This window comes from Cydia fagiglandana, chromosome 6 (assembly GCF_963556715.1).
Source record: "Cydia fagiglandana chromosome 6, ilCydFagi1.1, whole genome shotgun sequence".
Classification (NCBI taxonomy): Eukaryota; Metazoa; Arthropoda; class Insecta; order Lepidoptera; family Tortricidae; genus Cydia; species Cydia fagiglandana.
The window spans coordinates 2,908,363-2,933,911 of record NC_085937.1 but is presented as its reverse complement, the minus strand read 5'-3'; the positions used below and the strand labels follow the sequence as shown (position 1 = coordinate 2,933,911).

The window sequence follows — 25,549 nt, the reverse complement described above, 5'->3', positions numbered from 1 at the left end:
TTCAAGGGTGGTCTCATACCACCATATTTTTCTGTAGAAAATCCTCAACAATGATTAATAAAACATAAGAATCCTAATTGGTATTAAGATTCCAATATAAATATGTTTTATTTGAGGTAGCTTAGACACTCGAGAAAAAACTACTAGGCGCCGGACCATCGCATACTATTTTTTCTTCGAGTGTCTGAAGAAGAAATACAAGTAAAGGTATTATGCTGTGACATTCGTGGCGACATGCCTATGATAACCGCCGATAAGATCGTGCGTGTTCATACGATTTTACTAGTTCTTTCACACAAATACCTTCTGAGCAGAAGTTGCATTTAAATAACTTGTAACTAGTATTGAAGGCAGACGTAGGAACAGTGAACTGTAAAAATATGGATGCACAAATCATCCCAAAAATATGTCCCATAGCTTTTATGTCAGCGAATTAAGAACTATGGGACATATTATTGAATAAGTTGGCTACACTCATATTTTTACAGTTGACTGTAATCGTTTTAAAGTATATGTACATAATTAGGAAAAGGAATTCAATAAAATGAGCGGAATTATTTATTAGCGACTGTTGATTTACTAGGTAATCACAACAATATAGTTAATGACTAACAACAATTATAAGCAGATGTATTTTTTGTGCGTTATATTTGAGTGTGACTTATTCTTCCGTCCATATGTAGCTTTTTTCTATTTTTAATAATGCCGAAAAATTAAAATTATCACGGACAGGCCTAATCACCACAATCGAAAACGCGTATCGCCGCTCATTTCCGCTGCTTTAAACGTAAAAACCACAAAAAACATAATTATAACTGCTATTATGAGACGGTTGAACTACGTGTGGCCCGCGGTTCTGTTTGATTTGGTATTAAAAGTTCCTTGGTTTGATTGCTAGTTATTAATTTGGTGATAAAACGGCTGGAGGTTTTAGTTTGTAACTTGGCTTGTTTTTACGGTCACGCGTTTCTTAATGGACTAAAAAAAGTACTGAAAAATTCTGAACTTAAAATTACTGTAATGACAATCTATATGTGAGTTCTGTGATTTCATATTTAGTCGTAGGTAATATTAAATCACAAGATTGATAAGAATAATTAAAGCAAGGCGTTAATTAATAATTAAAGAAAGGTTAAAATAATAATGACTACATATAATGAAGTAATTAAATAATGTCTTGATTTCTTGATATTACCAAAGAGAATATATTGTAATAGAGAGGTAAAGTCTAAGAAAAAAACGTGCCCCTTGGTTTGACAACCAAAACAGATGGCGCTGTACTCCGCCATATATTTTGCGGTCACTTAATTGTCAAACGTCAACTTTTGACAATCAGAGTTACCGCAAAATGTATGGAGCTGTACAGCGCCATCTCGTTTACCTGTCAAATTCAAAGCACGAAATTGTCTTAGATTTTACCCATCTTACTCAATCAATATATCTTTGATATTACTTACCAACCGAGACTATTTTTACTCAACAGTAGCATCAGATATCAGATCAGATAAAGCATTTAAAAATACAACTATGCGTATCTAATAATTAAAATGACTGAATCAGAAATCTCAACCCTTCGATCCAATCTATTCCCCAGTACTGCCCTCTGGCGGACCACATGCAGCGACTTTAATTGGAAATTGGCCCTCTATTTGTATTGCTCACGGCCTTGCAGGGCTTCACGCTGTGTGGTCACCCTACCGTTTTTTACTTTTTAAATAATTTGTAGGGCTGCTACGGTTTTGATTTTGGTTGCCGAATGATAAATTATACGTTTGAGCGATGGGAATTGTGATATAGTAACTAAATGGGATGTTTAGTGCCGGCTGGTTAAACTTGTATAGACATTTACATAAATTTGATGGTAGAAGTAAAAAAATAGAATGTAAACCTATTTGTTTAATAAAATGAATTATCAAGTATTTTGAAGATACCTTAAATTTGACTTTCAAACCTCGATAAAATTTTATTTTTTCATGTGAAAACTGAATGGTGTATATAATAAGCGGTTCGGACGTTTGTATTTTATTTTGGGTAGTTCCATTTCATAACTTTGACGATAAAGAGGAAAACCCACCTCACCCCGTAGTGCCTCGTATTTGGGGTGAGAGGGTTTTTCATACAAAGGTGATTTTGGAAGATTGTTGGATCGATTTTTTTTTATTATGCGTATTACTATAGCCCCATTTTAAATTGGAATACATTATTTTTGTAGCAATAGCCTTAAAATCCCTTATCAACCCCCTCTCAAACCTTCTCTCCCCATTCATAACCCAACTCTCCCCGCGAAACCTACTCACCCCGTTTTACGGTACTTATAGTCTGTCCATTTTTCTAAGAACAAGTAGGAACGCCATAGTAAATGTACCTATGGCGAACTTGATCTTGGAAATCGGATCGGATATTATACGTACAGATAATGGTTTTCTATTTGATTTACGTTATAGCCTTATAAGATCAGTATGTACATTCAGTTTAATACTTATGTATGTAAATTGCACGATTTAGTATTAAGCGTCCACAAGTAGGTATCCTTTAATAATATTTTAAATACCTTTTCAACAGAACAGATGCGTACCGAAAACGCCTAGTAGCAAATATCGAAACCACCCACGTAACATGGAATATGACACCTGGCTTGTTGTTTATTTGCATCGCAATGTTTTCGGTTGCCATGTACCTGACACCATACAAATTAGCTGACGTGGTCTAATTACCATAAACTTTTAGTATGTTAGCACATCAGCATTGTACACGTGTTTTGTAACACTATAGCTAACTGGACTGGAAAGCCAAGCCTAACTTACCTATTGTGCTTAAAATGTAGGTAGTGAATTCTTGGTTGATTTTAATCAATTAGTAGCACGTATTCATTATCGATCTTTCCAATAATCAAATAATTAATTGAAAACTGCTACCATGCAACTACTGTAACATTACGTGTTAACTATATTTAGATAAAGGTAAACTAGCATACACATTTAAATCATTTAATGTCCCTGAATCGTCAATTTCGTTCCTTGGCTATCAATTACTGCAGGATACAGTATAGGTAAGTGTCTATCTGAAATTTAAAGCTATTTAGGTATAGATCTATAAACGGGAAAAGAAACCTACCGAAAACGCATAGACCTAACAGTTGTTAATTTTTTACGCATTATAGGAAAGATTAAGAGAAATACAAACATTTAGACACATTGTTCTCGGAAGTTTCTAAAGATAAAAAACCGGGCAAGTGCGAGTCGGACTCGCGCACGAAGGGTTCCGTACCATAAAGCAAAAAACAAAAAAAGGAAAAAAATGCAAAAAGAAAACGGTCACCCATCTAAGTACTGACCACGCCTGACGTTGCTTAACTTTGGTCAAAAATCACGTTTGCTGTATGGGAGCCCCACTTAAATCTTTATTTTATTCTGTTTTTAGTATTTGTTGTTATAGCGGCAACAGAAATACATTATCTGTGAAAATTTCAACTGTCTAGCTATCACGGTTCGTGAGATACAGCCTGGTGACAGACAGATGGACGGACGGACGGACGGACAGCGAAGTCTTAGTAATAGGGTCCCGTTTTACCCTTCGGGTACGGAACCCTAAAAACTAAGGTCTCATATGCAGTTGTTTGCTAACTACTTCTGTTACACAAACTCTAAGGGGCACCAGTCCATGTCAAGGCTAGAACAAGTGAGAAAATAACGTGCAAAATATAAAGAACACTGATGTGACAACGCTAAAGCATTGTCCACAAAAAGGTGAAAATAAAATAACCACTTCGTTTTTCATTAACTTAATGAAACTGTAATGTTTCTGTCAGAATTCGTAATTAATTACTCATATATCATACGTATTTCCCCGAAATTTAATTAAAAGTAGACAGTTGTAATTGATAGCCGTTCATATCAAAATAATATAATGTATCTACGTACATCATAACAGAGCATCATAATCATAAACCCCGGACCTCAGGTTAAATTTAGAGGTCAAGAAGCTAATATAAATAAAGAAAAACATCATAACATAACATTCCCATACAAACATAAATACGGCTAAGTCCGTATAAGAATCCGTTAAGAAGATTAAAATGATAACAAAACACTTACCTTTTTGGCTTCCATCGTTTCATGAAAACTCCAAACATTTTGCTGATTTTCGACGACAAGCAATTATCCGTTAACAATAGGTCTCACAAAGAAAACAAAGCACTTTCACACACTTCTAGAGACCCAGACTTCACAAAACAACACTAATATAAGGTAATTATGAGCTACACACGTATTCACAAGATTTCTAAAACTACAAAAACACTTACAATAGCGGTCTAATACGAACGGTTATCAATTCTAAACTGATAATCATATATCATTGACTTCTGTTTTCTGCCATTGACATTGAATCACAAGAATTAATAATTGCACCGTTTGATAAGACAATACTCGTCAAAGCATTTCAACTGACCTAGACACGGTGACAGCTCCGTTCTACATTTCGAACATCTTTAAAATCGATAAAAATCATACATATAATTTATTATACATCCTAAATTCCATCACTTAACCTTAAAACACATCGTAGATCAAACGCTAGATAACGTTTATTGTTTTGTTTATCATACGATTCAAGATCATTGTTCGATTTATAAACAAACAGACTGGATAGCCTTTGAGCGGTGTACGCGTCTCTTCGTTAGTACAGCGAAATTGCGACTGAGTTATGTTGATAGCCGTCCTCTGAGCGAGAGGCTCGTGTGCCCGACCATTTTTCGATTGCTGACTAAACGTCTCCGACAATCCAGTATGACTGTGATCTGCTATAGCTTAAGGTTGTTACGGATCCAGAGGCCACGTTTATCCTGTTTTTTTTTATAGCGAAGCTCTCGGCGATGGAAATAACAGCCCAGGGGGCCGATTTTTGAAATTCGACCACTCGATTTCGTGTATTTCATTAAATGATATCTCCACTACTAGGCGTTTAAATTCTACTAATAGAATTGAAATCGAGTGGTCAATACCACTAGATTCCAAATTTCGATCGCTTGTATTTCAAAAATTAGCATTTCGCCGTTTTCCACCAATTTTCGAGCGACGAAATCGAGCGATAGAAATTCAAAAATCGGCCCCCTGCACACTGGCCCGTCAGGTGCGCGGTCGATCAGCTGCTCGCAAAGCGCCACCTTGGTTTGAGTTTTGCGCCATCTATCGGTGACCTCTACAACTAAACAGACCACCTAATTTGCGACGGAATTTGCAAACTTGGCTGATATCACTTACTTTTACTTACTTACCAGAAATTTTGTGATTCTAATTAAATAACTCTTTATTTATTTATTTTTTCTTAGGCTAGGTCATATATGAATATAAAAGTAAAATACAAAACCACATTAAAAACAATAATTAAATTATTATTATTATACCTACCCATTTTTAGAATTTAATTTACCATTGAAAAGTGCATTGTATTGTAGGCGTAATAAATATAGTCTCTCTGCTTAGCATAGCCTTAAGGTTGATTGGTAGAGAATGCCTTGTGGCTTTAAGTCCTCCTTTTGTACTGTAAGGTTTTCTTTTGTCCAATAAAGGTTAAATAAATAGTAAAAATTAGGTTTATTACATTATTATGACTTCTAGTACCTTACCTTAGTATTTATTTGGTAGAAATATTATGCTGTGGCCGCCTGACGGGTGAAGCCAATGACCTTTGTGATCTAAAGTCCATATTATCACACTTGAGTTAGTAATTAACACGTTTGCCTAATATCAAAGAAAAGCATATCATATAAAGTAACATTTCATCGCATTTTAACACCTGGATAGATATTTTTGGGAACAATGAACTTTACACAAGTTGACATCACCAAAGAAAATTATTATCTTTGCTGATACTTGGCTTACACCTAACATTAATCAAATTATTTTTCTTTAGGTTACATTTGTGTTAGTGATCTCTATAGTAATTTCGTTTTAAGTGACACGAGCATCGGTGGTTCAGTGGTAGAATGCTCGCCTGCCACGCGGGCGGCCCGGGTTCGATTCCCGGCCGATGCATGCTTTTTTTGCATTTTATATTTTAAAGTTCTGAAACATTTATTTTTGTTTTTATATTGAATTATAAATGATATATACCTAGTGAAAACATCTACATGACATTTTTGCATTTTTTTTATCATTTTACTGATGTATTAGTTTTTACGCTCGCTCCAATAGTTCAATTGTTTGGCTGTACTATTAACCTGTCGGATCCCACGGCTGAAATCTGAGCCACAAAAGGTTAGTGACTTTTCATACAAAAAAAATGTTGTTTGTATGAAAGGTCACTAACCTTTGTGGCTCAGATTTGAGTCTTGGGATCCGACAGGTTAAAGTATTTTTTAACAACACTAACCTCTAGCCGCCCATACGTCAAACCTTGCCAAGCAAAATGAAATTTTATTGTGTCAACACAAAGTTCACATTCGAATGGAACAGGAGACCTTTTTATAGCTCTCTGGGCGGCTAAATTAAAAGCTTGTTATCGCAACGTTAAGCACCCCTATAAAATATCGGTTGACCTTGACATTCAAACCCTTTTCAAGGGGCCCTAAATTGCCGTGCTTATGCCAAAAGAGCTTAAGAGCATTGGGGCTTAGAATTATGTAAGCCCTTTTGTATTAAAACCGTTAATAAGTCTGAAATGACGTTGATAAATAGATGTGAAAAGTATCTTCAGGATTTGCCCAGTAAGTACCTACTTTAAATCTTTAGTAAGCTTCCGTTTTAGGGCTCCGAGTCAAAATCGTAAGTATTGTATCAAATTTTTTGTACAACCTAGTTTTTGCTCACTCTTTTATTCCAATGTTACTGCCATTTAAGTAAGATAATGTTAATGTTACTACATACATAACAATTATCTATAATATCTATCTATATGAACGGTATAAGTCAATAACTCTACTAAATTGAGCTTACTGTTTTATGCCTTTCTACTAAATATGTATTATTATTTTGGTATATCTGCTCCATAAATTATAATCTACGACGATACGAGTAAGTGAGTACCTATTATATTACTCTTGAGGCGAATAGCAAAGTTATGAAAGCAACTTTAAGAGCCACACCAACCCGCTGCCTAACCTGATTTCATCATCAGATCTGAATTTGGCAAAAGTACGAGATAGGTATTCATACTTATGAACAAAAAAAGAATTTAAAAAAAAGCGGTCGAATTAATAACCTTCTTCTTTTTTTAGGGTTCCGTACCCAAAGGGTAAAACGAGACCCTATTATTTTAGGGTTCCGTACCCAAAGGGTAAAACGGGACCCTATTACTAAGACTTCGCTGTCCGTCCGTCCGTCTGTCACCAGGCTGTATCTCACGAACCGTGATAGCTAGACAGTTGAAATTTTCACAGATGATGTATTTCTGTTGCCGCTATAACAACAAATACTAAAAACAGAATAAAATAAAGATTTAAATGGGGCTCCCATACAACAAACGTGATTTTTGACAAAAGTTAAGCAACGTCGGGAGTGGTCAGTACTTGGATGGGTGACCGTTTTTTTTTTGCTTTTTTTTTTGTTTTTTTTTTGCATTATGGTACGGAACCCTTCGTGCGCGAGTCCGACTCGCACTTGCCCGGTTTTTTGAAGGCGGTTAAAATGCAGTAAACGGGCCAAAGGTTATGTGATCATTATACATTTACTTATGTTCTTAACTACGTTGTCGTATAAGATTTTTTAAGCTACAGTACAGTATTTAATTACTTAAATTACAGGTGTCCATTACGTTAAAATAACGTTTTTAACCCATCAGTAGCTAAAATAATATGTAATCAACTACATTATTAGCCATAAACCCATAATGGACGATTTAATGGGCATTTCAAAATTCAGCTTCACCAACTTCATGGTCACACGATACTCAGTATTTAATGTACCAGTACACAGTACGTGGACAAATCTATAATTATGTTCAATGTTTCTTAATAAATAATTTGTACTTTTCTACATGTTTAATGAGAAATTAATAAATTTAACATGTCATGTAATGAAACCTATTTATCAGTAGAAAGAGGCGGCAAGTTTAAATGTAGGCAAAAATGTTTGATAATTAACCCATAGTCATTTTGATATTCGTGCTTTATTACCACCGACCAACCCCTTTTTACACGACTGCCGAAAAAAAGAGTATGTATATTGTTTTCAGCGTTCATGTTAGGTATATACAGGGTTAGGTATACAGGTAATTCCATATTAGTTTTTACAAGTTTATATATAAAGTAGGCTGTCGCGGTCAAATCTATGTTTTTACCAGATTTCTTTTCTTTTTTCAATGCTTCCATTTTCTTGATCAAGTTCCTAAAAAAAATCGGATGTATTTTTTCGTTGAATAGATCCATTTCGTTCAGTTTATTTTCTTTATTCAGTGCATTAATTTTCTTAATCAACTTCTTCGGGACATTCGAAGCTAAAGTACCTTGGATTTCTTATTTTGTTCAATTGATTCATGAGACGTGAGCAGGACTAATCCTACATACTCAGTACCTAACTGATAATTGATCGATCGCCGTCGTATTCAGGTGAAACAACCGCACTTTTTCCTATTTTTTTACTTTTTGGTGAGGGCAAATTTAATTCTCTACAATAATGGTCACCCTATAAGACCTAATTAATAAACATAAAACCTCTTTAACCGTAATGACAGCATTTTGATTACGAAGAAAATAAACTGTCAACTTGAGTGAGATACGAGTTTTCAAAAGTAACCAGACCGTGATGACAGTGTTGACATTCAATTTGACACAGATTATCGGTAGTTTAGTACTCTAATTTTAGGGTAACCATGCATGTGGTAAATAAAATAATTACCTTTTTTTCAACATGACTAAAAAATTAATGTTAACCTCACTAATACTGATACGAAACAGTTGCTTATAATTTACGAAATGCGCAGTGTTAGTCCTGCTCACGTCTCCTGAATCACCCTGTATATTTATTTTCTTATGTGAGTTTATTTATATTCTTCTTCCTCGCGTTATCCCGGCATTTCGCCACGGCTCATGAGAGCCTGGGGTTCGCTTGACAACTAATCTCATGATTTGACGTAGGCACTAGTTTTTACGAAAGCGACTGCCATCTGACCTTCCAACCCAGAGGGTAAACTAGGCCTTATTGGGATTAGTCCGATTTCCTCACGATGTTTTCCTTCACCGAAAAGCGACGAAGTGTGAGTTTATTTATATTACGGACAAAATATGGTTCTTGCCAAACTAGATGCCTAAGACTAAACTGTATTATTGCGGAACAGTTATTAATGAACCTATCAAATCCCATAAATATCTCAAATTACTGTATTTAAAAACTGAAATCGTAACGATGAAATGATAACCAAAAGAAATAAATATGTCGAACGCGCCACCATTATGGTGTCAATTACGATTGGTATCAATATTATCTTTAATCGGATAAAGTTTATCGGATTGCGGGTCTATTGAAAGTGTTTCAAGTTTAACCCTTTGAACGCTACGCCTATCGCGTGCGGCGCGACATTATGAACCTTATTGGAATGTACTAAGGTTGATATTGCGCTGCAGCCGCGCGGACGTTTGGCAATGCTGATCAAAGAGTTAAGCAGTATAATCTTTGGGTCTTTGTGCTTCTACAGATATAAACCGGGATTATATCTTAAACTGTTCAGAAATAATATTATGAAGACGTACTTACTTATTCCTGACAAGAAAAAAAAATGTTCATGTCGTCACAATCGATATTGAATGGTCGAACAACTCGAATGCCTTTGACTGGTCGAAACTCTAGTTATGTCAAATAGTCATACTACATTCAGGCTAATATGGGCTATTTGTTTTAAAAAGATTTAGGATGCAAACGAGCATAAGCGCTGGTAGCCTAGCGGTAAGAGCGTACGACTTTCAATCCGGAGGTCGCGGGTTCAAACCCCGACTGGTACCAATGAGTTTTTCGGAACTTATGTACGAAATATCATCTCTTTTCAGTGAAGGAAAATATCGTGAGGAAACCAAACTAACCCCAACAAGGCCTAGTTTACCCTCTGGGTTGGAAGGTCAGATGGCAGTCGCTTTCGTAAAAACTAGTGCCTACGCCAATTCTTCGGATTAGTTGCCAAGCGGACCCCAGGCTCCCATTAGCCGTGGCAAAATGCCAGGACAACGTGAGGAAGAAGAAGAGGATGCAAATGAGCAGACGGATCGCCTGATGGCCCATGAACACCTGCAATATCAGAGGGGTTAAGTGCATTGTCCGCCGTTAAGATTGGAGTACACGTTTTTCTTGAAGGTTTGCGAACGACACTTACCTAAGTATCTTAAATTGATAGTTTTATCTTTTTTAGGGTTCCGTACCCAAAGGGTAAAACGGGACCCTATTACTAAGACTTCGCTGTCCGTCCGTCCGTCCGTCCGTCCGTCTGTCACCAGGCTGTATCTCACGAACCGTGATAGCTAGACAGTAGAAATTTTCACAGATGATGTATTTCTGTTGCCGCTATAACAACAAATACTAAAAACAGAATAAAATAAAGATTTAAATGGGGCTCCCATACAACAAACGTGATTTTTGACCAAAGTTAAGCAACGTCGGGAGTGGTCAGTACTTGGATGGGTGACCGTTTTTTTTTTTGCTTTTTTTAGTTTTTTTTTTTTCATTATGGTACGGAACCCTTCGTGCGCGAGTCCGACTCGCACTTGCCCGGTTTTTTTAAATCTTACTTTATTATAAGTATTATTTGTAGATCCTTGAGACCCATGGTCTACAGCAGATTGATGCAGCGCCATTTAAATTTATCGTCCGAATGCTGCGTCTATCATTTTGGACAGAACTTTGACATGTATGATTCTTAAATTTTTTATCTGACCATGCTAACTTGCAAAAACTTGCCATTAAGAATGCATACATATCCCTATGAGCTCCATACTTGACTTAGCATGAAAACTTAGCGTAGTCCAACTGTGATTATTATTAACTTTCACCGTCCAAAATGTGGGATTTAAAAGTAAGAAATATGAAATACCATAACAATTTATTAATGTGTGTATTTTTCATTTAACGTGTAGGCCAATCAAATAAGATTTTTTTGAAGAATTAATCTCTAATCTCAGGCCGCGTAGCCAAGATGCCAATCGCTTACGCTCCGTAGCGATCGAAACGCAACTGTCACTGTCGCGCTAATATGGAAGAGTGATAGAGAGATATAATGCTTTTCGTTGTCGAAGCGATAGCGATTGTAACCTTGGCTAGGCCGGCTGATCCGCTAAACCTTGCTGGTGTGTCACTACATTGTAATTGATGGTAGGTTCCTTCTTAATAAAGAGGTTTAGCAATCCATTAGCATCCCGGGAAAATCTATCTTCCAAGGCTCCCAAAATTTATGCACACGTCCTGGATTGAGCAAACTCGGATTACATTCTAAAAAAAGGCATTAAAACGACGATCGACAGCATGCTGGGTTCCTTAAATCGAATAATCTGACCAGTGTTTGTTTTCTTCTAAATTAAATATTCGTCCGGTAACATCAGTTCAATGTCTTTACGTTTAGTGCGTTCATCCAATTCCATATTAGCTTTTACAAGTTTATATATAAAGTAGGCTGTCGCGTTCAAATCTATATTTTTACCAGATTTCTTTTCTTTTTTCAATGCTTCCATTTTCTTGATCAAGTTCTTAAAAAAAATCGGATGTATTTTTTCGTTGAATAGATCCGTTTCGTTCAGTTTATTTTCTTTATTCAGTGCATTAATTTTCTTAATCAACTTCTTCGGGACATTCAAAGATTTTTGTACCTTGGATTTCTTATTTTGTTCAATTTTATTTTCTTCATTTGGAGCATCGGCTTTCTTCATCAAATTTATAAGATCAATCGGTACTTCTTGTATCTTTTCATCCTTTTGTACCAGTTTATTATCTTTATTCGGTGTGTGAATGTTCTTCATCGCTTTCGAAAATAGTTGTATGTTGTTGGTATTATCTTTTTGTTTCATTTTATTGTCATTCTTTTCTTGACAGTTATCCTGACACGTCGTGAAGTCAGGAAACATGTTTTCAGTAGGACATCCTGACCAAACTGCCATTATGCAGGATTTTATTACATCGTTGAATGTGTAAACTAACTTCATCTGCTCAGTGCAACGACTGGTGTTGAGGGGGACATCACATCGCTCGATTTTTACTGACTGACTTTTCGTGTTATTTGTTACTGAAAGAAAGAACTACTTGAGTTGAACCGTATTGAAATATAGATTTAAATAAAAAACGCAAAATGGGTTAGTCGTGACTGCATAAACACTAGTGGCTCTCTGAGCTGTAGAGCTTGCGAGGATAGCTTTAAACTGAATAATTTGTATGGCTCACCCATTTATTCATTTCCAAAAACTGAATCTACAAAATATTCTGTCTAATCAACAATCACCTGACATACGAAAGCATACCTATTTGCCCAAAATGCAACGGGCATCTTCGCTAACGCTCGTCGGTCCGTTATTCTTACACCAGAACAGGTATGAGGTAACGTTGCAAAGAACTGTTGTGTCGCCAAAATGATTACGAGCCCCGATACAAATTAGTTCGTTCCACATAACATTTTTTTATTCTAATAAATTTTACACCTATAATGACCCAGCAATGGGAAGCATAACAGTAATGTTTAATCTAGTTTATTTTGATCGCATATTAAAATTGCTAGAACATACCCTTGAATATATCCTTTTCATCCAGTTTATATTCTTTATTCAGCGCATTCTTTTTCTTAACCAACTTCTTCGGGACATTCGACGCTTTTTGTACCTTGGATTGATAGTTTTGTTTAATTTGAATATCTTCATTTGATGCATCAGGTTTTTTCATCAAATGCTTAAGATCAATTGGAACTTCTTGCATCTTGGATTCATCCTTTTGTACCAGTTTATTTTCTTTATTCTGTGCATTGGGGTTGTTAATGTCCAGCTGAAGAAAATTCGGAGCTTGTTGTATGTTGGATTTATCTTTTTGTTTCAGTTTATCGTCCTTCTTTTCTTGACAGTTATTCTGACACGTCGTGAAGTCAGGAAACATGTTTTCAGTAGGACATCCTGACCACAATGCAATAACGCAGGATTTAATTACATCGCTGAATGTGAAAACTAACTTTATCTTTTTAGTGCAGCGACTGGTGTTGAGGGGGACATCACATCGGTTGATTTTTACTGACTGACTTTTCGTGTTGTTTTGTACTGAAAGAATGAACTACTTGAGTGGAACCGTATTTTTGGCTTAAAAAGTTTACTGAAAGAGTTAAAAAGAAAGCAAAATAGTCGTTATAAACACTAGTGGCTCTCTGAGCTGTAGATCTCGCGAGGATTGCTTTAAACTGAATAAATGTATGGCTCAGCCATTTTGTCATTTCCAAAAACGAAATTACAAAATATTCTGTTTAATAATTCGCTAACGCTCGTCGGTTCCTTATTCTTACACCAGGGCCTACCGCGAACCACGTTCGACGTGTTTCCTCCCTGTCACACTTACGTACGAATTTACAAGTGCGACAGAGAGGCAACACGTCGAACGCGGTTCGCGGTAGCTCAGCAGAACAGGTATGAGGTAACATTTGCAAAGTACTGTTGTGTCGCCAAAATGATTACTAGGTACTAGTAGTTATCATTTATAAATGTAATGTTATCAACAATATGCATAGTACAAAATCTTTGTCAACGCATTTTTGAGCCACCTTAGTAATCACTCTATTGTACACAACACAGGAGGTACAAAGGCATACTTATCCCTATAAGGGATCTATTCAAGCTAAACTTCGAGTAGATGAAAGGAGAATTCAAATTAGACAGACAAACTTAGGGAACGGATTATAACTATTGTCATGTAATTTAGACTATTACCTGTGTTACATGTTTATGGACCCGGGTATGTCTTTAAACTACGTCCAAGACCACCGGTGGACGGGCAGCAGCGTCCCTCAAATTCGGTGTACTCGACTGCGATCGTGCCTGCCAAGCGTGGCGATTATGGCATTCACCCCCCATAGGCCTATGTTCAGCAGCAGTGAACGTTTTATGGCTGAGATGATGATGATGATGATGTTTATCTATGGGTCTTAGTGGCCTGACAATAAATTATTTTTATTTTGACTTGATAAGCCTAGTTTTGTATTAACACTTACCTTGCACTTTACTAGCATCTATTTCCTTCGGCATAGACTCAGTTACTTCAAAATGCATAACACAGGATTTCCAGCACTGGTCCTCGTTGTAGAACTTGTTGTTGGTCGGACACCCCCGCCATATGGCCGGGTAGCAGAAGGAATTGGGACTGTAGTACGTGTATACGACAGTAGAGGGCAGCCCGCAGTCGCTGCTGTTGAGAGGAGTCTGGCATTTGGAGGACACTAAAATGTATCAGGAGTAATCAGGACGTTAAACTTTCGTATACATATATGTGGTAATCAAAATTCGTGAGCTTTAAACCTTGGTCGTGCTGTAATATAACAATTTCCTAAAAAACCGGACAAGTGCGAGTCGCACTCGCCCACCGAGGGTTACGTACTTTTTAGTATTTGTTGTTATAATAGATATTCATCATCTGTGAAAATTTCAACTGTCTAGCTATCACGGTTCGTGAGATACATCCTGGTGATAGACGGACGGACGGACAGCGGAGTCTTAGTAATAGGGTTCCGTTTTACTTTACCCTTTGGGTACGGAACCCTAAAAATGGAATTTAGTGACCCCTGTGATATTTAACACGTGTTTACGTTAAATCTCTTAACATAGTCTCAAAAAGAGTAATATATTCTCACCTGAATCAACAATGGATACATAAAGAACGGATATAATCAATTTTAATAGCAACATAGCATTGACCACTTCCATCATGGGACAATCTATAATCGTTTAGGTTTATTGTACAACAATGTTTCGATATGCTTATTTACAGCACAAATTAACGGAAATTCTGCGCAGTTGTTTTTGGCGATAAATTACCATTTTGTGCAAATTTATATTATTAAGTAAGACCGATACTTAAACGAATAATGATGTCTCATTAGTATTATTAGTTACAGATTACAGAATATGACCAAAGGAGATAATAATGACAAAGAGCAAACTAGGAGAGTAAAGAACGAGTGATGAATACGGAATGATACGAATTATGAAATAAACGAAAAACCAATGAGACGAGCAATGGTGATACCAAAAATATAGAATGAGTTTAAATACCCATTTGCTTGCTAAATGTAAAAACATTTAGAAACCGAACTATAGGTACCTACCTCATATTATGAAAATCCATTAAGTTATATATACAAGTCATAAATTTTGCCAAACATTGCCAAAATTTTCAAACCTAAATATTAGCTAGCGTCACAATATGGCTGCTAACATTATGTAATTACGCCCTTGCTCTTAAAACTTTGCATTTTATGAACTAATTTAACTTTAAAAGTCAATTTCATGGTTAACTTTTAATAGCCACTTAACTTTCTTCATTACATGTAAAGTAAGGATTTTGATTAGCACACGATTTTATTACCTGATGCAGAATGAAACCAGAATTTTCCTATTTTCAACTTCTTTTAATCATTGTTTATTTGAAATATGTTAAATTAGGTAAGTAATTATATTGATATAACCATAATCTAATTGTTATTTGTTGATTATGACCATCTGGAGACACATACATGACATACTATACATAATCAGATACCTACATTATAAGAAATAAGGTACCTATATAGTAACTACTGTCCTACTCAAGTACTCATTCTAAGTGCCTCACGGTATGCTAAGTGTATCTAGTTATTTAGATTCTAGAGTATAAAATAAAATTCCTGCTCTGGTTTAGTAGATATTTGCGTAGAAGTAACCCTTACGCTGGAGGCACTGCAACACTTGTTATCTTACTAGATTTGTCATCATATTTATCATACTTAAGCATAAATCTCATAATCTGAGCTCATGGACTGGAAATGTTTCAATGCTATTTGAATTAAGTTTCGGCGTCAATAACATTTTAAGTTAAATGGGGTAAGATAAACATTGGAAGAAGAGAAAGTACTTGAAGGGTATCCGGTATCCTCAGTTTCTCTTGCCCCGAGCAAAATAAGCTGTATCACTTCAAGGTCATGTGGAGGACCTTATATTTCTTACTTATAAGGTAATCATTTCTTTTCAAGGTGAATTTTAATCGTTAAAATCTGCATGATTCCCAGTACCTGACGAATACTGCCTCTCCCCCTTAAACCGGAGCGACTGCGGGACACCCCCGACCCCCGTCTTCTCATACTTCAAGTACGGCTCCAGGTGCGAGATCGAGACCTGGCGCGGCTGTCCCACTGATAATATGTTCGAAAACGAGTACCACTGCGCGCACTACTGTTTAGGGAAGACGAAGTACTATGGACGGGAAAGAGGTATGTAACTGAGATATTAAGTTCTCTTTCACCTTCTACTCTTCTTCTTCCTCGCGTTAGTTATCCCGGCATTTTGCCACGGCTCATGGAAGCCTGGGGTCCGCTTGACAGCTAATCCCATGATTTGACTGACCTTTTTGACCTTGATTTGTTCACTTCACCTTCTACTGTTTGTTCTTTCCTCATTTTCGCAAAGGTTAGCTGGAAGATAGGATAAGCTCGCCTTTGTACATATACTCTCATTACTTACCTCTTTTATTTTGTTTAGCTTTTTTGTGTAAACTTGTTGATGTGCAGTGAAGTGTCTTACACATATTGCATGTACCTACATACTTTACTAGCTCTGGCCGCTGCTCCGCTCGCGTAGAACGTGGACTGTGCGTGAAAAGAACCCTAGATACAGGGTTACTTTCGCATTTATAATAATAATAGGTACTTAACACTTTATAGTCTAACTTTACTCAAAGGCCGTTTTCAAACGTCAGACTTTTTGATACCTACGTAATTATTACCTACTATGATAATTAATACTTTAATCAGTATATTTACAGGTTCCTGGAAAGGAAAAGTCGGAATTTCCCTAGAAAAGTTGAGTTTTGTCGAACTAGAAGAAGTAAATCGCATTGTGGACAAAATTGATACCACAATCGAATCAAAAGAAATGTTATTACATCATAAGAAAGATAGGAAACGACCCAAGAAATTAAATAAAGCTACAGATAAAGCCGATGAAGATTCAGATGAAAGTGATGAAACAACAGTTGAAGCCAGTGAAAAAGATATGGATGAAACAGGAGAAGAATATGATGAGCTTGTCGACACAACACTGATATATTTGACACAAGAACCTGTTACAGGCACTCATAAAATGAAAGGAGAAATTCTAAGGTTTAAACGAAATATTAATAAAAAAATCAACCAAACCACTTTCTTTAACATCAAGAAAGAAAAATAAACGAGTTGTTTTTCAAAAATAAATATTTTTTGACACAGATTTTGCCCATTGTAGACAGGTGCGTTTCTTTATTACCTACTCCGAAGTTAGAAATGTAGTACTTTAGTTACCCACTGTAGTAAGCGAGTCAAAATGATGTAAGGTAAAACTATTATGTATACCTAAATATGTAGCCGTAATGTTAACGTAACATTAGGGCAAAAAAATAATAATTTATTTACACACAATTTGGGTCATACACATAATATAGTATGCTAAACTCGTTCGCCTCTTTCCTGTAGACATCGCAAAATTAGGGAAATCTACTTTTTAGTACTTGAGACTCAAATAAGTTAAATGAGACATAAATGCACAAGGTGTCGTTAATTTTTATTGCATTGTCCACAGAAGTAACCTTTTTCTAATATGTTTGACCCATTTATAGTAAGGACTGCCATCAAAAACCGTACGGAAAGAGTATACAAATCCCAATCGATACCTAGTAGGTAAAACATGTGGAGTGCTACAGGGATCCATGTTGGCCTAAAATGCATCCATGTTGGCCTAAAATGGATCCGTGTAGTCAACATTTTTGGCTGTATCTTCTTACCTATAAAAACGACCATCTTTTAGATAAATGAGGAAATGTCGCGTGTAAAAGTGGTTGTTTTTGAAGACGACACGAATAAAGTGATTCCGGCAAGAAGCACGAAATACTGAATGAAGCAGTAATGGCTCAAATGGCTTGAAATAATTGGTTTATTTATAAAAATGTACCGTTTCATACTGACAAAACAAGCGTAATGCTTTTTTGACCCACAATTGTCCATTGGGTTATTTAAAGTAGACCCACAACTGTCCAGTAGGCTATTTAAAGTGGGCTATTTTAGATATTGAGCTGACTATACATTTTAGATGTTAGAGTCAAAGTAGTAGGGAAAATGAACACTAATTATAAAAACTAATTAGACCTCATTAATCATTAATTACGCTAGTGTTCTTAAAATAGTAGTTTAGCTGCTAATTTAACTTTAAGTTAACTTAATGGTCAATTTTTAATGACCATGGTCAAGAAAGTTAATTAACTTTCTTCATTCCATATTACAGTAAAGTTATAACGCTAACCTTGTTTCCTACTCGAGGCACAATGAAACTGAAAGTTTCCTATTTCCAAATTCTCTTACTCATTGTTTATTTTAATTATGTTAAACTAGGTAAGTTATTATATTATTAATGACAACCATAATCCTTATTCGCTCGTCATAAATTACATCAAGAAGCTTCTTGGTAGGCGTTGACAAAGTATAGCCTCCTGAGTCCCAGAGGCGTTTATAAAGGCATTATTCCAAAATTGAGTTCAAACTTTACGACATTAGACAAGGTTCAGAACTCAAAAACAAAACACTAGCTTCTGGGACTTAGGAGGATGGAATACAAGGCGGCCTAAAAATATGCTGAGCAAAACTTTTACGAATAAATTTCTTACCACATACCTATTTCACAAAATGTGATTATAAAATAAAGCTGCAATCCTTTAATTGGAACAAAACGTATTATCTTTCAAAATAATCTCATTTAACTTTAACACACAACGCAATCGTTTGTTAAAATGATTATCGATATGTCGGAGTAAATTTTTTTGCTCACTTGTACTAGCTTTAGGTCAGTATCTGAGGATGAGAGAAATCAGGGGAACTGTTAAAATATAATAAGTATCTACCTCTAGTGATTTGGGTAGGTATTTAAACTTGTCTCATACAAATGATCTGTATTGAATTTTCCCAGTGCCTGACGAATACTGCTTCCCCCCTCTAAACACGAGCGACTGCGGGACCCCTCCAACCCCCGTGTTCTCGTACTTCAAGTACGGATCGAGGTGCGAGATCGAGTACTGGCGCGGCTGTCCCACCGCGAACAAGTTTGAGAATGAGTACCACTGTTCGCACTACTGTATAGGGAAGACGAAGTACTATGGTCGAGAAAGAGGTATATTGTTTGACTAGCTGTGCCGCTAGCAGGGATAGGATCTTCGAATAGACAGACACATGCAGACGTTGAGGCGTTTTCCTGTATCATCATCATCATTTTAGCCTTCTCTCAGCCACTGTTGAACATAAGCCTCTCTTCGAGTATCATAGGTACTTATCTCAGTCCTGGGTTGTTCAGGGTAGTCTCATCCAGAAATTCCCAGAGAGGAGTGTTCCTGTATAGATACGTCGAATTATTCCGGACGGGAAAGAGGTTTGTTTATTAATGTACCTATAGGTACTTCTGTATAATACCTTCACGATTTTCAAAAGAGCAGTTAAATTGATACTTAGTCTTAAGGTTTCAGTCCTTCGCTTTGATTCAAAGGACAAGTGAAAAGAAGATACAGAATACAGAGTTAATTTCGCATTTGAAATAATACTTAAAGAAGGTCTCTTAGGTAGCTTTTGCACAAAGACCGTAAATTTGTTGGCGGTTTTTAGCGTCAGCTCTTCATACGTAAATCATTCATCATCATCATTCTAGCCTTCAGTCGCCCACTGCTGAGCATAGGCCTCTCTTCGTGTACGCCACTTATCCCGGCCCGGTCACTAGTCTCATCCAAAAGTGCCCCGCAATGAATAGAATCAGGTGTTACTTTGCGGAAATCCATATTAATTAAAATCAAAATATTACTTTATTAATCCGCGAAAAGTTAACATGCTAGTCAATCAGTGCTAACAACCCGTTATACTTACTTGCGTATTTTTGACATGCAATTAATGTTCCCACCCTCCCACAGCAAAAATAAATATAAGTAATATAACAAACAACCACCAAAAGAACAATACTCGACACGTGTTCAGGCATCTTCAGGAGATGTTGACGGTCTGACAATGACGCCCGGCAACGGAAACGCACTTATTGACTAGCACGTTATCTTTTCGTGGATTAGGAAAGTAATATTTTGGTTGATTAGACTGATTTGTAAACGTTTTCATGGGTCGATCAACTTTTTTATGTCATATCGTGTCCCAACGATATAAAAATTCAAATCTTACAAATCGTAACAGTTTTTAAATTTATCTGGTATATTATAGTAAATTAACCAAATAATCATTCAAACTAGAACTTAAAAACTGAAAGAATTATTTTTAAATATAGTTTTTTTTTGGTGACCCAGGAGATAATTTTAGACTCCCATACAAAAAAAGCATGTCCCAATCGCATGTCGGCTTCGGTTTTTACTTAACAGTGTAAAAAATGTACTCCACCATATTCACTACTAACGCTTAATTAAAAAGATATTGACATCTAATTTACAAATTCGATGCTAAAATTTCGCTAGAATTCGTAGATTTATTTTAAAAAAAAGTTGTTTTTGCGTCCCGAAACAATGATTCATTTTTAAGTCCCCTAACTTACCACACATTACAATGGCAACGAAGGCTCAAAGTTATGACACTGTATCGCCCAGCCAATAGGCAGCCGATCTAAGTATCACGTGACAAGATCCACCATTACGGTTACTTTCTTATTCGCCGGCCATTTCGTCTGTGGTTCGAAGTGTGACAAGATGTGTTAATTGTCGGTCCGCTGACTTACTGTGATATTTCGTAAGTAGTTTTGTCTTTTTATATTAATTTGTAGCTTTATAGATCCTTCTTAGCTCTAATATGGTCTAACAATATACTTTTTTAACATATTTTTGTGGATAATAACTAAAATTATTGATTTGACTTTAAATGTCTTCTGGGTCACCGTTCCCCCGGGTCACTTTTCTGGTGACCCAAGAGACTGTGATGGTGACTCAGGAGACTTTATCAATACGTTTTGATAAATTTGCTTCTTTTCATGGGTATATTAACTTTTTAATAGAAATTAGTAATAAATTATTACTATGTCTCTTTGAGACACTGACTATGAAGAGACTATTGAGCGAAACCAAGGCTCCAAAGTGTTCGCAAAGGAAAAGTCTATTGGGTAAAGCCAGCTGACAAAGCTGAAACAGGAAGATGACAGCATAACGTCGAGCAGAGCGGAGGTTTTAGGCGAGATCGAGAAGTTCTATGGACAGTTATACACTTCGATCGCAAAGCCCGATGACAGCTTGGTAGGAGATCTAAGAGCCAAGCTGTCCCGACATTATACCGAAGATATCTCGGACATCAGTCTGTATGAGATTAGGATGGCCCTGAAGCAGCTTCAGAACAACAAGGCGCCGGGCAAAGACGGATTCACTTCAGAGCTTCTGAGAGCGGGTGGAACACCGGTACTTAAAGTCCTCCAGAAGCTCTTTAATTCCGTCTTGTCCGAGGGCATAACGCCTGACCATAGACCACATTCATACGCTGCGGCAAGTTATACAGAAGACCGAAGAGTATTACTTGCCATTATGCTTAGCGTTTGTGGACTATGAGAAAGCCTTCGATTCGGTGCAAACATGGGCGGTGCTTGAGTCTCTTCAGCGATGCCATATTGACTATCGGTACATCGAAGTGTTGAAGTGTTTGTATAGTAACGCCACCATGGTCCGAGTACAGGAGCAGAGCACGAGGGCGATTCCATTGCGAAGAGGCGTAAAGCAGGGAGACGTTATCTCTCCGAAAATGTTTACTGCCGTAATGGAAGACGCCTTCAAGCTCCTGGAATGGGAAGGACTTGGCATCAACATCAACGGCGAATACATCACTCACCTTCGGTTTGCCGACGATATCGTAGTCATGGCAAAGTCTATGGAGGAACTCAGCATGATGCTCGATGACCTCAACCGAGTTTAACAACGGGTGGGCTTGAAAATGAACATGGACAAGACGAAACTTATGTCAAATGCCAATGTTGTGCCCATCCCAGTCTCTGTTGGGAACTCGGTACTCGAAGTTGTTGACTCGTACATCTACCTAGGACAAGTAGTCCAATTGGGTAGGTCCAACTTCGAGAAAGAGGTCAACCGCCGAATCCAACTCAGTTGGGCAGCGTTTGGGAAACTACGTAATGTCTTATCGTCCGACATAACTCAGTACCTCAAGACAAAAGTTTTTAATCAATGTGTGTTACCAGTGATGACTTACGGCTCCGAAACGTGGTCTTTCACTATCGGCCTCATCTCAAAACTCAAAGTCGCTCAACGAGCTATGGAGAGGGCTATGCTCGGAGTTTCTCTACGTGATCGAATCAGAAATGAGGAGATCCGTAGACGAACTAAAGTCACCGACATAGCCCACCGGATTAGCAAGCTGAAGTGGCAATGGGCAGGCCACATTGCACGCAGAGAAGATGGCCGATGGGGTCGAAAAGTTCTCGAGTGGAGACCACGGACTAGCAAGCGCAGCGTAGGACGTCCACCCACAAGACGGACAGACGACCTTGTTAAGGTCGCCGGAAGACGCTGGATGCGGGTCGCTTCCAACCGGCACGTATGGAGGTCCAAGGGGGAGGCCTATGTTCAGCAGTGGACGTCTTATGGCTGAGATGATGATGATGATGTCTCTTTGCTTATGAGCGGAAGTGGTCTAAAAACTTTGTGCAGACGCAGGTGCGTGAATTTGAGGGCCAGGAGCTCGACGTTAAGCGTGACGAGCTAAAGGCCAGACCACCTGTGGCCATCACGTACAATTATATCGGAGGGGTGCTGACCTGCAGCGAATGTGGCCGCACATTTGCTGCAAAGATTGGCTACGTCAGTCACCTGAGAGCATACCAGCGACGCTCTCAGCTGTAGCATAGCAGTCGCTGTAGCCGAAAACGGCTAGGAGGAGATGATGATGATGATGATGATTTTTGAGCCTTTATGTTATTGTTTATTCCTTTTGAAAACTGTGTATTTGAAATTTGGATGAGGCGAGCTTTTCTTTAGCCACTTTGGCTGTCACTATATTTTTGATGTTGATTGTACTGATTGCTGAGAATCATTTACTTTGATTTTTGTTTAATTGTTTTGATTTCTGAGTGTTTTTAGACTGATTAGACTTACTGATAAGTTAAAATGTGAAACAGAATGACAGAATGTCTCTTGAGTCACTAAATTTGTCTCTGGAGGAACCAAAAATGTCTCTTGGATAACTAAATTTGTCTCTGGGAAAACTACGATGTCCCAAAAAATTTTAGGCATGTTTTGCATTTTTTCTGGAGGAGAGTGATTAATAAATGTTTTTAATTATAATTTTTTGATTATTTCGTAACATTAACATATTATTCCGATAGGTAGAATATGCATGGTTGCGGTATTTGAGTAATATAAAAACTTTTCGTACATTTTACGACATAAGTGACTCAGGAGACACTATTAGTTGATTTTAAGGAAAACCAAAAAGGGTCTCTTTAATTTTAAGTTAAAAGAAGCAAAGAGTTTATGCTCCTTTATATAATAGACGAATATGTATTTCGATTAAATGAAGTTTTATTTAATAAATCCCGGGTAACCCAGGGGACACGTTTTGAGACAGCACAACATATATAACACCAAAAGTTGTCAAAATAATAAAATTTGTGCGCGGCCCGTAATCGCATATAAAACTTTAAATGTTTTTGTACGCTAAATGTCTGAAAAATAATCATAATTAAAAGATTTATTTTTTCGAAAAAAATCTTTCTCCATGACATGAAAAAGTTGATCGACCCTCATATTAAATGTCATAAAAATACTTTTTAAGTTCTGATAATGCCAAGGACGCAGTAAATGTGAAAAGGTTTCATTGGGTCAGGGTCAGGAATGATGACGTACTGTTTTGTATTTTTTTGTTTTAAATGCTAATTATTACTATGATTAATCCCTTAATCAATGAATTTATAGGTATTTCTATAGAAGACTTAAGTTTTAAAGAACTTGAGGATGTAAATAGGATTCTCCACGAAATCGATGATATGTCTGATGAAGCAAAAGAAAAATTGGATTTAGTATCTCCTGCTCACAAACCGGGTACGAAAACTACGGTTAAAGCCCAAACAGCGGATACAGAAACTACAGGTGACGCCAAAACAGAGGATACCAAAACTACAGGTCATGCCAAAACAGAGGATACCAAAACTACAGGTGACGCCAAAACAGAGGATACCAAAAATACAGGTGACGCCAAAACAGAGGATACCAAAACTACAGGTGACGCCAAAACAGAGGATACCAAAACTACAGGTGACGCCAAAACAGGAGATACAAAAACTACAGTTGAAGCCAGAACAGAAGAGCATGAATCAGAAGAAGAATCTGATGAACATGAAATTGGTGGATCAACACTGGTACCTATGACACAAGAGCCTGTGACAGCTCAAACACTTAGAAAAAAAAAGAGGAAAGAATGAGTAACAAGTTATTTCAACCCGAATCTTTAATTTCAAAACAAAAATAAAAGTAACTTATTTCAATCAGATCTCTTTTTTCCCATCTAGACAATAATATATATAAATGGAAAATAAAAGTTGTACATGGTTAATCAAGTTGTTTTTTTATTTACTTTATATTTGACTTATCTTCTAGACTCTAGGTCTAGAGAGTCCATCCATACTAGATATTATACTGCTTATAATTCATATTATAAATGCGAAAGTGTGCCTGTCTGTCTATCGTTTTATGTCGGAAGTCACCCTTGAAGAGGGTGAAAAGGGGGGTTGAAATGAGGAAACTTTTGAACTGCAAGCAATAAATATACTCTAAATTATTATTGCCATTACATTTTATCCAGGCGCTATACTTACTCTAACTGCTGGTGGAACAAATTCCACGCAGACGAAGTCGCGGGCAAAAGCTAGTAATCAAAATTACGCTTAAAAACCCGTGCGAAGTCGGGGCGCATCGCTAGTCATTATCAAAATTGAAGAAACAAAAAAAAAACATGCATCGGCCGGGAATCGAACCCGGGCCGCCCGCGTGGCAGGCGAGCATTCTACCACTGAACCACCGATGCTTATGCTACTGTATACGAAAAATCTATTTGCACAGTTCAATCCCTGTTAATATCAAATATAAATAGAATTCAAATGAGTTATGCATGGTAAGTTATAGTGAGTAATTTAAGTACTTGATTATACTAATATAAATTCCATTTATTTTAATGAGCACAATATTGGAATAAAAATTGACCTACCAACAGGCACACTACTTATTACAGTGCCATCTATGGTTCATCTCATGTACTAAGAGGTTGGTTGAGTGATCAAAGGCGTTTAAATGCGGATTGTTTAATACTGCAGCGCGGCCAAATAACGTGCCGTGTTATGTATAGATGGCGCTAATCTCAACAAATTATTTTAAGG

General features: G+C 36.9%; 4 protein-coding genes, 1 long non-coding RNA gene and 2 other non-coding genes across 8 annotated transcripts in view; 4 read left to right on the top strand and 3 right to left on the bottom strand.

The window, feature by feature from the left end:
- Positions 1–4,678, bottom strand: part of LOC134664971 (uncharacterized) — a 574,567-nt gene extending 569,889 nt beyond the window's left edge. The window contains exon 1 of the mRNA XM_063521718.1: positions 4,095–4,678. Within this exon, the coding sequence (XP_063377788.1) occupies positions 4,095–4,132 (38 nt within the window). The 5' untranslated portion in view covers positions 4,133–4,678. The remainder of the gene's footprint in view (positions 1–4,094) is intronic.
- The window catches only part of LOC134665019 (uncharacterized), a 452,571-nt gene that overhangs the window by 424,012 nt on the left and 3,010 nt on the right, over positions 1–25,549 (top strand). The window lies entirely within an intron of this gene.
- Trnag-gcc (transfer RNA glycine (anticodon GCC)) lies at positions 5,965–6,035 on the top strand. Its single transcript has one exon. It is a non-coding gene; the product is annotated as a tRNA-Gly (tRNA).
- LOC134665468 (uncharacterized) lies at positions 12,678–14,907 on the bottom strand. Its single transcript, XM_063522443.1, has 3 exons — positions 14,785–14,907; positions 14,149–14,373; positions 12,678–13,207 (listed from the first exon to the last, which is right to left on the bottom strand). Exons 1-3 carry the CDS (start codon positions 14,858–14,860, stop codon positions 12,678–12,680), a joined length of 831 nt encoding a protein of 276 aa, XP_063378513.1. The 5' UTR covers positions 14,861–14,907.
- Positions 15,513–17,353, top strand: LOC134665467 (uncharacterized). Its single transcript, XM_063522442.1, has 3 exons — positions 15,513–15,595; positions 16,198–16,398; positions 16,950–17,353. The coding sequence occupies exons 1-3, from the start codon at positions 15,529–15,531 to the stop codon at positions 17,351–17,353; spliced, it is 672 nt and encodes a 223-aa protein (XP_063378512.1). The 5' UTR covers positions 15,513–15,528.
- LOC134664991 (uncharacterized) lies at positions 18,439–24,632 on the top strand. 2 transcript variants are annotated; one of them, XM_063521752.1, is made up of 4 exons: positions 18,439–18,546; positions 19,118–19,318; positions 24,093–24,299; positions 24,432–24,632. In XM_063521752.1, exons 1-4 carry the CDS (start codon positions 18,480–18,482, stop codon positions 24,596–24,598), a joined length of 642 nt encoding a protein of 213 aa, XP_063377822.1. In that variant the 5' UTR covers positions 18,439–18,479; the 3' UTR covers positions 24,599–24,632. The 2 variants fall into 2 exon arrangements, with proteins under 2 accessions (XP_063377822.1, XP_063377820.1); XM_063521750.1 differs by having other exon boundaries at positions 24,093–24,632.
- Positions 25,130–25,200, bottom strand: Trnag-gcc (transfer RNA glycine (anticodon GCC)). Its single transcript has one exon. It is a non-coding gene; the product is annotated as a tRNA-Gly (tRNA).

Excerpts from the sequence above, each read along its gene's own strand:
- LOC134665468 (XM_063522443.1), bottom strand. The coding sequence starts at position 14,860 with ATGATGGAAGTGGTCAATGCTATGTTGCTATTAAAATTGATTATATCC. Across the intron at positions 14,374-14,784 it reads TGTATCCATTGTTGATTCAG|TGTCCTCCAAATGCCAGACT; the intron begins GTGAGAATATAT and ends GATACATTTTAG. Across the intron at positions 13,208-14,148 it reads AGATGCTAGTAAAGTGCAAG|TACAAAACAACACGAAAAGT; the intron begins GTAAGTGTTAAT and ends TCATTCTTTCAG.
- LOC134665467 (XM_063522442.1), top strand. The coding sequence starts at position 15,529 with ATGAAACCAGAATTTTCCTATTTTCAACTTCTTTTAATCATTGTTTAT. Across the intron at positions 15,596-16,197 it reads TTTGAAATATGTTAAATTAG|TACCTGACGAATACTGCCTC; the intron begins GTAAGTAATTAT and ends CATGATTCCCAG. Across the intron at positions 16,399-16,949 it reads GTACTATGGACGGGAAAGAG|GTTCCTGGAAAGGAAAAGTC; the intron begins GTATGTAACTGA and ends GTATATTTACAG.
- LOC134664991 (XM_063521750.1), top strand. The coding sequence starts at position 18,480 with ATGAAACTGAAAGTTTCCTATTTCCAAATTCTCTTACTCATTGTTTAT. Across the intron at positions 18,547-19,117 it reads TTTTAATTATGTTAAACTAG|TGCCTGACGAATACTGCTTC; the intron begins GTAAGTTATTAT and ends GAATTTTCCCAG. Across the intron at positions 19,319-24,092 it reads GTACTATGGTCGAGAAAGAG|GTATTTCTATAGAAGACTTA; the intron begins GTATATTGTTTG and ends ATGAATTTATAG.